At 55.1% G+C, this 14,708-nt stretch overlaps 2 protein-coding genes across 10 annotated transcripts; one reads left to right on the plus strand and one right to left on the minus strand.

The window, feature by feature from the left end:
* The first annotated feature begins 906 nt into the window (after positions 1-906).
* Positions 907-10,485, plus strand: Mus81 (MUS81 structure-specific endonuclease subunit). Of its 2 annotated transcripts, none has more exons than XM_052192600.1 (16): positions 907-1,273; positions 1,369-1,498; positions 2,111-2,193; positions 2,615-2,716; positions 2,852-2,920; positions 3,082-3,167; positions 3,547-3,687; positions 3,824-3,919; positions 4,001-4,122; positions 4,205-4,302; positions 4,810-4,926; positions 5,014-5,109; positions 5,267-5,395; positions 5,476-5,579; positions 5,858-5,941; positions 9,954-10,485. In XM_052192600.1, the coding sequence occupies exons 1-16, from the start codon at positions 1,139-1,141 to the stop codon at positions 9,994-9,996; spliced, it is 1,635 nt and encodes a 544-aa protein (XP_052048560.1). In that variant the 5' UTR covers positions 907-1,138; the 3' UTR covers positions 9,997-10,485. The 2 variants fall into 2 exon arrangements, with proteins under 2 accessions (XP_052048560.1, XP_052048551.1); XM_052192591.1 differs by lacking the exon at positions 9,954-10,485 and adding an exon at positions 6,019-6,186.
* On the minus strand, positions 6,941-14,460 carry Efemp2 (EGF containing fibulin extracellular matrix protein 2). Of its 8 annotated transcripts, none has more exons than XM_052192626.1 (11): positions 14,254-14,460; positions 13,258-13,375; positions 12,982-13,030; positions 12,187-12,393; positions 11,065-11,187; positions 10,704-10,820; positions 10,455-10,574; positions 8,644-8,763; positions 8,435-8,561; positions 8,046-8,241; positions 6,941-7,239 (listed from the first exon to the last, which is right to left on the minus strand). In XM_052192626.1, exons 2-11 carry the CDS (start codon positions 13,366-13,368, stop codon positions 7,078-7,080), a joined length of 1,332 nt encoding a protein of 443 aa, XP_052048586.1. In that variant the 5' UTR covers positions 13,369-13,375; positions 14,254-14,460; the 3' UTR covers positions 6,941-7,077. The 8 variants fall into 8 exon arrangements, with proteins under 8 accessions (XP_052048586.1, XP_052048577.1, XP_052048593.1 ...); XM_052192617.1 differs by lacking the exon at positions 14,254-14,460 and adding an exon at positions 13,658-13,788; XM_052192633.1 differs by lacking the exon at positions 13,258-13,375 and having other exon boundaries at positions 14,254-14,459.
* Between the last annotated feature and the right edge of the window lie 248 nt (positions 14,461-14,708).

The raw sequence follows: 14,708 nt of genomic DNA on the forward strand, positions 1-14,708 counted from the left end.
TAGCTCCACCTTTTTCGAGATTCACAGTTTCCCAAAGCAACGGGGGGAGGGGCCACGCAGTTACCCTGGAGACGCGCTCCTTCCGCCCCCGGCCGCGGGTTGCCCTAGATGTCCTTATTAGGGCATAAGCCTCCATAGGGCGTGCCCAGTCCAAGCGCCAGCTGCAGGCTCCTTATAAGGCTGCTTGAGGAAGGAGGCGGGTGCGGAAAGCTAGACCGAGCAGAAGGGTCTGCGAATCGGGCTCCCGGCGACTTCCGGCATGACAGCCGAAGACAGTGCGTTGTTGCAAGCCGTAAAGGGACCATTATGCTCTATTGAGCCTGTGTCCCTCAGCCTGAGACATCCCTCCCCGGGCAAGGTTCCCACCTTCATCCTCCCTGAGGCTCCTTCACTTTTAATGAGCCACAGAAGCGCAGTGTCTACTAGCTTTCCCGGGATCCAACCTTGTGCCCACGTTCGAACTCCGCACCTTCCAGGATACATTTCTTATTCCTCCTTATAAGGGAGGAATAAAATACACGCCCTCGCCATTCACCTAGCCTGAGCCTTCTGTGCACATGCCCGACTTTGCACACTTCGAGATCTTTCTGCTTCTCCTGCCTTACCTTTATTTCATCCCTTGCACCCTTCATAGATGTCTCTCCCCAAAATATTCTTGGACTTGTGTCCCTCTCTTCCACTTTTCTCAAGCCCTCATTTCCCAGCCTCTTCTACGATAGTGAGCCTGAAATAGCCTTATGAGACCTTGAAGCAAGCCAAGTTCACGCTTCTGAGTGTACCCCCCCGCCAGCCCTCCTAGGCACAGGGGGCGCTGTCCACCCTTTTAACAGCACAAAAAGAAAACGAGTCTGCTCTCGAAATTTTTGGGTGAGAGGAAAGGGTGGGTCAAGCTCCGCGGCCTGGGCGGGGCCTGTCCAGGCTGGTGCTGGGGGCGGTCCTAAGGGAAGAGCAACACTTCCCAGCCTCTGACTGTGTCCCCCAAGGGGCAGGGAGGTCGCTCCCCGAGCTAGTTCCCTGCTAGGTTGGAGAGGTCAACCTAGTGTTCTCTCAAACGAGTGTTCTTATACCAACTGAACTGTCGACATCCCAGTCTCCGCGCGCGGTCTTTTGAGACTCCCAAAGAGCCAGTCTAGATCTTATGGCGGAGCAGGTCCGCTTGGGCCGGAAGCGTCCGCTGCCTGTTTGCCCCAACCCGCTGTTCGTTCGTTGGCTGACGGAGTGGCGGGACGAGGCGGCCAGCAGAGGGCGCCACACGCGCTTTGTGTTTCAAAAGGTGAGTCCCAGCTGTCTCTGATGACAGGCACTGGCAGAGCCAGGTGATCCACGAATCCTGGTTTGAGGAGTTCTCCTCTCCCTTGTGCTTGCCAGGCACTGCGCTCCCTTCAACGGTACCCGCTACCCCTGCGCAGCGGGAAGGAAGCCAAAATCCTCCAGCACTTCGGAGACAGGCTCTGCCGCATGCTGGACGAAAAGTTGGAGCAGCACCTAGCATCGGGCGGTGAGCACCTCGGGGAGTTAGTGACCTCCTAAATTTCTTAGGTGCAGGCTGTGTCTACTTTGGCTTCAAATTCCCCCCTCACAATGTGGTTGCAGTTCGACCCAGGGACAGTGATTGATGATACTCCGTAAACCTAGTTCTCACGAGCAAAGCTAGCCGACTGAGACAGAGTGGGTGGCATTGTGAAACAAGTGTGTAACGCCACCGTTTAGGAGGTGGGGGTAGAAGAGTCAGGAGTTCAAGGCTAGCCTGGGCTACCTGAGACTATCTCCAAAAAATGACGTGGGTCGGGCATGGTGATTCTTGCTTTTAATCTCAACACTCAGAGGAAGCAAAAGCAAGGGAATCTTTGTGAGTTCAAGGCCCGTCAGGGCTTCACTCAGTGAGACCCTGTCTCCAAACTAAAACCGGGGCATCCAGCTCCTACTTCTGGCCTCTTCTAGTATTGCATGCAAGAGATGCAGGCATACAGGTGAAACGCTCATATACATACAATAAAACACACGAAGACATTTTAAACTATGACACTCGAATTCACAAACTGAGCGAACTACATCTAGAATCCTCCTGGCAGGCAAATTGTGTGCAGGACTGACCTTCTGATCTCTACAGGTGACCATGCCTCCAGCTCACCATCTGGAAAGAACAGAGCCAGCAAAGGGCCACCTGCTCAAGTCCAGGACTCCTCCATGCCAGTGAGAGTTGGGAAAGGAAGTAGAAAGCTAAATGGGGGAGGGGTCACTGAGAGTAGACCTCTTGGTTTGAGGGGTTGACCAGCCCTGTATCCAGCTCTTAGCGACTGAGATCGGCTTGGGACAGTCTCTTACCCTCTTTGAGAGGCACCATCTTAATTCCTAAATAGGATTATTGGGACCACTGTAGACAGAGTCCCAAAGGGAGCTGCCAAAAGAACCAGCCCAGGAAGTTGTGGGACTTGTACCATGTTACTGTTCTCCTGTAGCTGAGGCTGGGGGCTGGGCCTGGCACATACCCCCAACTTTTGCTGCTGCTCTGGCCACCATCACACTCCAAGGGTTTGTAGCCGCATCTCCCTCGCCAGGCCTCAGCTAACACCGGCAGGCATTTGAATTCAGAGAGCCCCTCTGTCTCTCTCAGGTTCCTACCCAGCCTCAAGCAGGAAGCACCAGCGCTGGCTATTGGCCAGCTCAGAACTCAGGGGCTCGGGAGATCCTGCTGCAGCTCTACAGGGAGCACCTGGTAAACAAGTCAAGTGTGTGGGTGGGGCGCAGCTGCATGCCCACGGAAGTGCCTGGGCAGTGTGCATCCTGGCCACCGCATATCAGGGTGAGGAGCCCTGGACCTGAATCCCCCTCATTTCTACCATTGTTTCAGAATTCTGATGGCCACAGCTTCCTAACCAAAGAGGAGCTGCTGCAGAAGTGTGCCCAGAAGATCCCCAAGGTGAGCACCCGCAGAGTGGGCAGGTAGATCCCACTGCAGTTCTCCTTCGATGGCAGGGACCCTGGGTAGCACCTAACCCAAATGTGCCATACGGTTAGGGGCACGGAAGTGTAGGCTTGGGAGGATTAAGGCCTATCTGAGGGTCTCCTTCCCTTTCACAGGTAGTGCCTGGAAGTTCAAGACCCTGGCCTGCCCTCCGAGGCCTCCTCCACAGAAACCTAGTCCTCAGAACACACCGGCCAGCCAGGTCGGGCAAGCAGCAGGGAGCACTTGAGGCAGGGATGAGACACATGCAGGAGTCAGGACGGTCTCAGCCTGTCTCATGGCCTAGCAAATCAAAGACCTGGTGCTGCTGAGGCTGGGGAAGACCCGCCTGCCTGCTAAAAGTTGAGATCTGGAAAGTAGGAGCCTCTGAGGGCAGGGAGGACGTGTGGTGCTGGGTGAAGACTGGAAGGAACTGGAAGACACATTGCAAAGCTGAGACACCATTAGGGGGGGTCCTGAGGAAGCTGACTCGAGAGACATGGAGACAGAGGAGATGCAGAGCCACTGAACTTGTCACCAAGTTGAGGGAAGGAGAGCACGCCAGGGATAAAGACCAAACTTCATGTGTCCTCGCCTCCCAGGTATGCGCTAACACCAGAGGGCCTGGAGCTGGCCCAGAAGCTGGCTGAGGTAGACGGCCTGAGCGCTCCCAACACTGGCTTTAAGCCAGAGGAGCATCATGGAGAGGACTCAGCAGTTCCAGAAGCCATCTTGTCAGAACCGTAAGAAAGAAAGAGAAATGGGGGCAGCCATGCCTTTCTCCCAGAGAGTTAGAACTGAACCAGTTGCCCTGGGAGTTATGGGAACTCCCTGGCCCTAAGCGTTCTGGCCTTACGTGTAGCCTCCATTCCATTATAGTGGCACCGCTGAGGGGGACGTCCAGCAGAGACCACTGGAGCTAAGGCCTAGCGAGTACAGAGTGCTGTTGTGTGTGGACACTGGTGAAACTAGAGGGTAAGGAAATAGGGGAAACCTTGAAAACGACTTGAGGACGCTGGCTCGTCCTGACTCTGGCCTTCTTTCTTGAAATATTAGGGCAGGACACAGGCCAGAAATGGTCCGAGAGTTACAAAGGCTACATGTGCCCCACATAGTACGCAAGCTGCACGTTGGGGACTTTGTGTGGGTGGCACAGGAGACCAGGCCCAGAGACCCAGGTAAAGGGTTATGGACAGTCGTGGGAGGCTGGCCTGGGTGGATGCAGGGAAGACAGTAAACCTCCTCTTGGTTTCTCGGCAGAAAGGCCTGGGGAGTTAGTCCTGGACCACATTGTAGAACGCAAGCGGCTGGATGACCTTTGCAGCAGCATCATCGATGGCCGCTTTCGGGAGCAGAAGGTGCCTTAGCCAGCCTGCCTCACTCCTTGCTTACCTCATCCTAGAAAAGCTCCTGGGAGGCCTCAGAGCAGAGCCTCCAGCCACACCCACTTTGTGCCCCTCTTAAGCCATGCAGGTACACAGTAGGAAATACGGCTATCCTGGCTGGCTGGAGAGATCTAAAGAGCCCTGAGTACCTAGTCCTAGAGAGCTCAGATGAACGAGAGGCAAACCTCTAGGATTAGACATGCGGTCTATACCCAAGTCCCAGCAGCAGGGCTGACCCTAGGGGTCGCAAAGCCCAGTAGGCCAAGGGAGGTTTGGAAGAAGTATAATGTTCAGAGGTTCAGGGCTTTCCTACAGGAGTCATAGCCAGAGCCTGGTGTGGTGTTGCTCTTAAGATATGAGAGGAGCCAGTAAAGATGAGGATCAGGATCTTTTGCAATGTTAATGTGTCATTAACTGATCGCTGGCCTGGACATGTGGGCATTTGGGCCTGACCCATGCTGCTTCTGCCTGCCTTCCTAGTTCCGCCTGAAGCGCTGTGGCCTGGGGCACCGGGTATACTTGGTGGAGGAACATGGGTCTATCCACAACCTTAGCCTTCCTGAGAGTACACTGCTGCAGGCTGTCACAAACACCCAGGTGAGCTGGGAGGGCAGGACCAGGCTGGCAGATTCCACAGCTCGAGGCGCAGGCCAGGAGCTCCCTTCTTTGTGTCATCTTCCTCAGGTCATCGATGGCTTTTTTGTGAAGCGAACCATGGATATTAAGGAGTCGGCTGGCTACCTGGCGCTTTTGACAAAGGGCCTGGAAAGACTGTACCAGGTGAGCAGATGCCTCTATCTGACCCTTGCCTGGTGTTTTCTGCCGAAGCAAGGAAAGGTGGGAGCCCAATTCTTCAGGCTTCCACCGAGGCCTGGGAAAGGACCAGCTGGGTGTAGTTTCTAGAGCCTACCCTGGCCTCAGACCCCTCTTCCATCAGGGCCACACCCTCCGCAGCCGCCCTTGGGGAACCCCAGGGGATGCTGACTCAGGAGCAAAGCCTTCCACAGACCCTCCCTGCTCACTCCTCACCTTCAGCGACTTCAATGCAGAAGCTGTCAAGAACAAGGTACCACCCCTGCCTCGCCTCTGCTCAGATGGCCTAGGCCCAGGTCACCCTTACTTAACACAGGCCCACCCTAACCCCAGGCCCAGTCTGTGCGAGAAGTATTTGCCCGGCAGCTGATGCAGGTGCGTGGACTGAGTGGGGAGAAGGCAGCAGCCCTGGTGGATCGATACAGCACCCCTGCCAGGTACACCCCAGATCGCCGCTGAGGGTGCCCTTCCTGTGTGGAGGTCCACAGAACCAGTGCTCCTGCAGAGTGAGCTTGGCTCTGTGTGGGAACCTTAGCAGGCTCTGTCCCAGTATGTCCCAGGAAGGGAGGGCAGGGAGGATGGAGCAGGGGCTCTAACACCAGAAACAAGAAATGTGCAGTGATTAATATTCTTCCACTCTAGGCTAAACCCCTCCTGCTTAGCTCTCATGCCCCCTAATGCCTGCCCAGGTAATCAGCCTTCCTCTCCTCCCCAGTCTCCTGGCTGCCTATGATGCCTGTGCCACCACGAAGGAGCAGGAGACGCTGTTGAGCACTCTCAAGTGGGGGCGTCTGCAGAGGTACGGGTAATTACAGTCTGGAGAGGAGCTTGGGTTGCCCGGGGCACCAGGCTGACCTCCTCCTGACTTCCTTACAGAAATCTGGGACCTGCTCTGAGCAGGACCCTGTACCAGCTCTACTGCAGCCACAGCCCCCTTACCTGAGCTCCACCAGGAGGCGCTCCCCAGCACCCATCTTCACCTCTGCCAAGGCTGGCCACCCTTTTAGCTGAGATCCTCTGGGCTTTAATAAAAATCTAAATGTGTGTGGTCTCAGGTGTTAGGAAAGCAGTGCCAAGCCCCTTATGAAAGTGCAGGAACTAGAAGATGACACTGGTGAGCCAGCTGTTTCGTTTGACCAGCTGTGGGACCCACAGCCTCACTCATGCTAGGCCAGCCCTCTTCCAAAAAGCAGTGATCTGCAGCCTGTACAGCACTCCTAAAACCAGCCTGGCCTAGGACTCCCAAGTTTTCCAGGCTCACCTTCCAAGAACTGGAGTTAAAGGTGTGGGCTATCACCATGGTTCTTTTTAAAGTAAGCTCCTGGGCCAAACATGGTTGTGCATAGCTATAATAAATACTTATATCAAGCCAGACCCTAAATATGGATGGATGGTAGAGAAATACTCCTTAGGGGTTGGGACTGCCCTGGTCAGAGAGATGGAGTCAATAAGGGCACTGTATCTTTGAGTGTAAAGAGATGGCCCCTGGTCAGTAAGTTTCTTTGGAAATGGTGTTCTTAATCCTGTTGCCTTATTTTAGTGATTGGAAAGCAGTAGGGCTTGTGCAAATGCATAGCTTGGGTTAGGGCTAGGATGGTAACCCCAAATTCCTAGCACTGACCTGAACATGGTTCAGGGGCCTAGTATCAGCCAAGCTCTTGAGTTAGGGCCTAAAGTACATATTCTTCAGAACTCCCTTCCCAGCCTGAATGTAGAAAGGACCCCTCGAGTGGAATTCGCCTGCCTCTCATGCCAGCCCCTTCCCAGGCTGAGGTTACTCCCCCACCTCAGCCAGGACTCCTTCTTTCTCCCTTTATTGTCCTTCACATCATAGTCCCTTTAAGCAGAACAGTCATCCCTAAGCCCCCTGGGGCTTCTTAAGCTATGGGAGTGGGGAAGGGGGGCCCCCACATGACCCTTCCCTGAGGGTCTTCTTCAGAAGGTAAAGGCTCCCACAAAGACGGTGAGTCTCAGCACAGAGCTGGCCCGGTAGCTCATAAGGGAGTTCATGGTGACCATCTCCAGGTCCAGCACGTACTCCCGGGGTCCTGTCACTGGTCTGGCAAGGACCAGCATGGCGCTGACATTGTTGATTTGCTGCAGGACACAATGGACAGCAGAACATAGAGATGGTGTTAGCCTGTGAGCCAGGACCCTACTCCAGCATCAGCCCTTCCCGTGGCCTGAGGTCATGAAGTGCTGCTCAGGCCCTGCCCCAGCTCTGACCTGGAGACACGGCTCTCCCTCAGTGTCTGAGGCCTGCTGCTGGCTCTCCCCAGCAGCTCCTTCCTGGCCCTATCCACCTTAAGGCTCCCTCCATCATGACTACCTGATGACTCAAGCTTTGGGGATGATGGGCCTTTGGTGACCCAGAGCTGTCCCATTTTCCCTCCAGAGTATTCAGTTCTCTGTCATTGCTTTGGTGCTGGGAAGAACTGAGGCCAAAGAATGGAGCAGTGTTCTGCCGTGGAGCTGTGATGTCAGCCCCAAAGCAATTTTGAAATAAGCTTTAATGCCAAACTCTCAATGCTGAAGACAGTCTAAGGACCCAAGCTCAAGACCCCTCACACCTGCGCCAGAATCCCTACTAGCCCTTCCCTTGCCAGCGACTGAAAGTCTCTGATCCCAGCCCTGCAGGAATTACATTTCCTATTTTATGGATAAGGAAGTCAAAGCCAGACAGGAGAATGCAACTGAGACTCAGACCCCACTAACCGACTGCTCCTTAGAACTGCCTGTAGCATGTACTAGGAATGGAGCACCTCTGACTGCGGACATGACCCCTCCTAGGACAGGGCTTTTGAGAGGAGAGGCAGGGCAGCTCCCCACTTAAATGGCTTCTGAGATTCTATTCTAGATTACTCGAGTCAGCTGGGTATGAGTAGAGAAGAGAAGTACCTTACCCTAATGTAGAAGTGCCCCTGCGCGTTTCCAGCACGGATCTGAAAGGCATTGTAGGCGCCAGGGTAGACAGAGGTTGCCTGTATCTGAAACACGTCAGCAGGCACACTTCGCTCTGAGGTGATGCTCATGTACCGGTGCACAATGGATGAAGGCTGCTCTCGACAAAGGGGGTTGGAGGCAGGACAGAGGCAGCGGCTAGAGACCCCGAGACGGGACAGGAATGAGGGCTGGGGCCATTTCCCAAATACCCACCTCCTAAAGAAAGCCCGAGCATATGACTAACTCCCATGAGACATCATGGGTACTCACCAGCCTGCTTAAACCAGTTAGCCCCACAGACCTCTGGAAAGTGTAGTTACCACAGCAAACTGCCATCAGGTTGACTCACTTGTCTGACACTTGGACATAGGGCTCCACACAACGGTTGGTGTCCACACAGCGGTAACCCCCATGGAAGTTGACACAGGTTTGGGCCTCAGAACACTGGTATGCACCTGTTTCACACTCGTCAATATCTGTGCCAAGGGAGGTGGAGTTGGACTCTAGGACTGAGTAAGCTACCAGCCTCTCAACTGCTGCCCACCCAAGCACCTGTACCTTGGCAGAGCCTTGTAGCCAGCAGTTGGTAGCCTTGTGGGCAGTGACAGGAGAAGCGGCCCGGCTCATTGACACAGCGGTACTGGCAGAGGTAACTGGAGTAGCTGCACTCATCGATATCTGAGGGAGGGTGGGGATGAGGACCCTGGGCCAAGGGTAGTCCTCACAACCGAGTCCCACAGACCTTTACGGAGAGCCCAGCACCCCCATAAGGATGGATGTGGGAAGAGAAGGAATGAAGGAAACCCATAATGCTCAAAAGGGGGACTGAGGGTTTCAGAGGAAGGTCAGAGGGACCGGGGAGACAACTCAGTGGTAGAGTACTTGCCTAACACGCTTGGACCTCTAGGTTCCATCCCAGCAAGGAAAGGGAGAGGAAAAAGAAAAGAAAAAGAATAGAAAGGTTTGAAGCCTGGCATGGTGCTGTACGTCTATAATCCCAGCATTCGGGAGGCAGAGACAGGATTATACCAAGTTCAAGGCCAGCCTGGGCCACATAGGGAGGCAAGCCAGCATTATATCAAGATCACGGCCAGCCAGGGCTGCATAACGAGACCGTGCCTTGAAAAACAAACAGTAGAGTATTTGATCACAACATCTGGCAGAGGCAGAAGCAAGCACATTGGTTTGAGGCAGCCTGGTCTACGTAAGAGCCTCCAGGTCAGCCAGGGCTACACAGTGAGACCCTGTCTTAAAACAGTAACAGACCTTCCAGCATACAGAGCACCCTTCCCCAGGACTTTAAGAATACTTAACAAAGCACTAGTCTAACATGGTGGCCTGTGGCTTTGATTCTAACACTACTCAACAGATCTCTGTCGGCTAGCCTGGTCTACATAAAGAGCTTTTTAATAGCCAGGGTTACATAGACTCTGTCTTAAAAAGCAGCAGGAGTCTTAAATGAGGTAGTAGAGCATAAGTCCTACTAACTCATTTCAGACAGGGTCCACATTGTGCTTAGACTAGAGGTGTCCTGCGAGGCTGCCCTGCCCTGCCCTGCCCTGCCCTGCCCTGCCCTGCCCTTTTCAAGCCTTGCACTCTGCAATCAGAATGCCCAGATTCTGGCTGAGCGTGCGCCCCGCGTGCAGCATCCTGTCTCCTTGCTTTTGTTCCTTTCACACAGATGAGCAGCAGTGATGCTGTGCTTCCCAGTAGAACATAAAACAGATGAGGGAGGTGACAGGGACGCCTGGGACCGAGCCCCGCCCTGTCTCATCTTCCTCATCTGAACTTGCACGGGTCACTTCATCTCCGTAAGTGGAAAGATGCAAGTCACCACTTTCTCTGGACTTTCTGCTTGCTTTTTACAGTTCTGCCGACACACCTGGAGGAATGTTAACGTCCTATTTATAGAAGTAAATCATCACTGACCAGACTAAAGGAGACTGAAAATTTAAGTTATAGACAAATGGTGCCTCCCACTTTTTCTGCCTGAGACTTGATGAAGCCTATTATCACTGCCCCTAATTAATACTCCAAATAACTCATCTGCAGTAGAAATGTGCCCAGAAAGAAGAGAGAGACTTTCTCTAGTGTAGGATTCCAATGCAAGTCAACTCAACTCTCAGGAAGCCTGGCACCTCCACCCTTCTGTGTCTCTCCAGCGAGCTTCAGAAGCACCTAACATACCATCCCCCCAAGCGGGGAGTGCCAAACAACCAGCTCAAGAAGGAGTTCACGTTCACGGAGGCCTATGTGTGCAGAGGATGAGACACGGAAGCCTCAAACAAATGACTGTGTGACGCGTTGGTCCAATACGTTCAAGTGCTGGGGGGACCAATGCTGAATCCATAGCACAAGTGGACTCTCACCGCTGCAGGAGAAGCCATCCCTGTGCAGCTCGTAGCCCTGGTGACAGCGACACAGGAAGGTCCCATAGGAGTTGAAGCAGCGCTGCTCACATGGGGCTCCCATGTCACACTCGTTCACATCTGAGTGTGCGAGGACAAAGAGGAGGGTGAATGCAGGGGCACCGCCCAGAGCCCTACTAGCTCAGGAAGGAGATCCAACTTCTCACATCTCTACCCAGGATCCCATAACTTTGTATGGCACAGCCTCACCCACACAAGAGCGGTTGTTAGGTCCCAACTGGAAGCCTGGCTCACACTGGCATCGGAAAGAACCTGGCAGGTTCACACATCGGTGCTGGCAATAGCGGTAGCGACACTCGTCTATGTCTGAGATGGAGGCAGGGGAGGGAAAGCAGAACACAGGCCAGGTGGGGCCTGAGCTGGCTCGCCTCAGCACCCACCCTCACCCCCGCCTTCGTTCAGGGAGCTAGGTTGAGTCGCCCACAGTGGATCTTCTGTGTCTGGTGACAGGAATGCACCCGCAGCAGAGGGTGAGGTGAGGTGAGGCATCAGAGCAAGAGCCAAACCAACGTCACAAAGCGAGGGCTACACAAAGCGTGGCTAAACTCACCCACACATTCGGGCCCGATTTTTCGGTAACCATCAGGGCAGGTGCACTGGTAGGAGCCAGGAAGGTTATGGCAGTCCTGGCTAGGGCGACAGTCATGCAAAGCCCGGGTACACTCGTCCACATCTGTGGGAGACACCGTTCAGCCTTTGGCTGGAGACCCCATATGCTACTGACCATGTGAGGTATCTCAATTTGGGAGGAGGTGGCTGGCCGGCGCTAGACTTCATTCACATGGAGAACATTAGGAGACGCATATTACGATAAGGCCTCGTGGGGTCTGGTGGCACAGCCTTCTAACTCCATCATGGGTGGTGGGGGCAGGGGCAAGAGGATCTCGGTGAGATCCAAGCAAGCTGTGGCTAGAGCTACAGAGTGAGACACTGGCTTAGAAATAAATAAACAAGTAAGTAAACAAATCAAGCCTTGTCCATTCCCACCCTCAGCTGAATCTGGGCCAGGACCTTTCCTCCTCCAGGGCCCAGGGCTCCCAAGGCTGACTCCAGATCAAAAAGCTGGCAGAGGCTGGGAGCAGAGCTCTGCCGTGTCCGTCCAGGAACTGAGGGGCTGCTAGGGACTTGCTGGGCCTGCAGGCCATGCACTAACCTTGCAGTAGGTGAAGATTTGGGTCTCTGAGGAGTCAGAGGGAAGGAGGAGCATAAGGGCTGGGGTATTTAATAGGGAAAATTACTTTTATTTTTTAATTAATTAGCTAATTAGTTAACTTTTGGAGATAAGATCTCATGCAGTTCAAGCTGTTCTCCTCAATCAAAGCCCTTATGCGGCTGAGGATAACCTGCAGACCCTCCCTGTCTGCGCCTCCCCAGTGGTGGGATTGCAAGTGTGGGCTACCACTTGTTTTTGTGGTGCTGGGGATCAAATCCAGAAACTGTCTCAAAAACCCCAAACAATAACAACAAAACAACAACAAAAACTAGGGAGGTCCAAAAAGTACTAGAGGATTAAAGCAAGCAAGAATGAAGTATGTGGGGAGATGATACCATGACCAAACACATTACTTTGTAAATACAAAATTAGTTTAAAAAAAAAAAACTTGTAAAAGGAGTGGAAGCCTAGATGCCAGCCAGCCCGGCCCCACGCAGCTCACAGCCGGGCCCCACTTACCCACGCAGCTCTCCTGTTCATCAGGCTCATAGCCCGGCGGACAAGGGTTTGGGTGTTGAGCAGGGGGCACTGGCGGTGGAGGTCCTTCGCCATGAAGATCGTTGATGACGGCGGCAGAGCGAGGCAAACACAGATAGCCCCCGTAGTGGTTGATGCATTTCATTTCGCCCTTGCAAGCCTCGGGGATGGTCAAGCACTCATTGACATCTGCAGAGAGGGGCCTGCTGGGCACAGCCAGTCACCTGGGCTGGCCCTGGAGGTAGTGGGAGGCAGAAGCCCAACTTGGCCTTCTCTAGGCTGAGCAACAGAGCAAGGCTTTCTCTTTGCCCAGCTCTGCTGACCCAGAACCCCTCGCAGGATTTGCAGGACTGGGCGTGGGCCCCTACTTCACATGGTTATCTCCATTCTCCTGCCTCCAACTGAGCTTCCGTTCCTCCTCAGATCCCTGCCTCTACCTTTGCCCAAGAGTAATTTGCAGGCCTCCTGACCCGGAGGCCTGTACTGCTCTCCCAGGTTGCATTGGGAGGGTACAGGGCAGTTCGGGGAAGGTGTTTCCTTCTCTCTGGGCAATAGCCAGGAGATCTCTTGCCTCCTCCAGGACAGAAGCAGAGATTGTTCAGCTTCTAGAAGGGGTAGGGCCCCTGAGTGGCACAAGAGAAGCATGGCCAGCTACCAAGCTGGACGGTGGAAAAGGCCATCAAGCTCCTGCCGCAGCTCTGGGAGATAAGGTGTCCCTGGGAAACAACAATCCTCTTCCCAGTTCCCGAAGATGGCTAGTACCCCAGACATACTCACCCCGGCAGTGCTGGCTGTCCGCATCCCACTCATAGCCATCTGTGCATTCCTGGAAGGGAACCCGATGTGGCCAGTGACCACCCTGGCTGTCTCCTCCAACTAGCCAGGCCAAGACCAGGGCCTGAGCTCAGTCATGCTCAGGTCAGCTCCACACAATGGCCTCCAGCTTTCCACCAACCAAGCAGGGGAGAATCTTTCCCAGAAGCAGCCTCCCCAGGATCCTGGTCTCGCTGTCCTTCCCATCCCATCCCAAGCTGGTGACCCCACGGTCCCCACCGTGTAGCTGTCCGGCTCCTCAGAATCCTGTGGGGACGCTGCTCCCAAGAGCAACAGCAGAAACGCCCAGAGCAGTAAAGACCCAGGGAGGCAGGAGGCAAAAGGGAGCATCCTGGGGCTGGGAGGTGGTGGGCAGAAGTCAGGGCTTTCTGCCACAGCACCCCGCATTCCCTCTATCTGGAAGGGGAGCCTGGGTCCCAGCTGTCTCAGGACTGTGCTGAGACCGGAACCTTCCAGGGCTGGGGACCGAATCCTTTCGCAGGCCTGGTGCTCAGGCCCGCAATCCTGGCCCGCCCCGCCCCCCGCCCCGCGAGTCGTGAAGCGCAGGCCTCTCCGCTCCGCGCAGCACCGACTCGGCAGCCGCACGACCCGCGCCCTCCCTCCGCTGGAGGCCACTCACGCGTCGGCTCCAGCAGTGCCTGCGGGCGGACGGACGGACGGACCGCGCAGCTCACTGGACGCGCGGCCCCAGGAAGCGCCCCCCGCCCGCCCGCCCGCCGCGGCCCACCCCGGCGCCTCCGCCCGCCCTTCGGCGGATTCCTGAGCCAGCGCCAGGGGGAGGGACCCCGACCCCCCGGCTTCTCCGCCCCGGCCGGCCACAGGCCCCCACCCGGTCCCCCGCGGCGCTGCCTGGAGTCGCCTGCGGACGCCCGGCCAAGAGTTTCCCAAAGTTTGGGTCCTTAGGCCACTGACCTTGATGCTTGGCCCTCAAACTCACTTGGGGACCCCTGGCCCTCAAAAGGTTTTTCTCTCCACCTAGACTCTATTTAACCTGTGCCTCCGGAATCCCAGACAGTGCCCTCGCACCTCCGTGTAACCCGATTCTGCCTCCCAGAACCTACGAGGCATTTAATCCTCAGATCTCCAAATTCTGCTACTTCCAGAATTTTATCCAGTGGTACACCATCATCACTTAGATGGTCCTAAAACTTCATCCAAGGTTTCAGGACCCTCGTCCAGACATAAAATGAATTGCCCAACTCCCTCTGCATCTACCTCCACGGCCTCCAGGTGGTCTCTTTACTTGGGGCACTGCTTCCCCGAGCCCTGCCTGCGCAAAGCCACAGTAGTTTGGGGGCGAGGGCAGCAGTAGGCTTGGCCCGAAATGAATGGAAGCCCCTGAGAAGGCGGGCAAGCTTGAACTCGGGCGCTGTGGACTCGAGGGCCCAGTGCCAGCCCTTTCCCGACCCTCTTCCCCCTCCAAGTCCCCCACCCAGTTTCCGCCCCCGCCCCCAGCGGAGATCATGCCTTGGAGGCGGAGTCTGGGTGCCTCCAGCGCCCAGGAAGGGGTGAATGGGCGGGACTTCTCGTTGCCCACGTCTCAGGGCGGGTCTAGACGGGAAAGGGAAAGGGTTGCGTGTCCAGGGTTCCCGTGCCTGGCCCAGACCGCTAGCGGCAATAGCCCGGCCTTTCTTCCTTTCCCTTACCCAACCAAAACAAAACTTTTTTTG

Source organism: Apodemus sylvaticus, chromosome 1, assembly GCF_947179515.1.
Source record: "Apodemus sylvaticus chromosome 1, mApoSyl1.1, whole genome shotgun sequence".
In the NCBI taxonomy this organism is placed as follows: Eukaryota; Metazoa; Chordata; class Mammalia; order Rodentia; family Muridae; genus Apodemus; species Apodemus sylvaticus.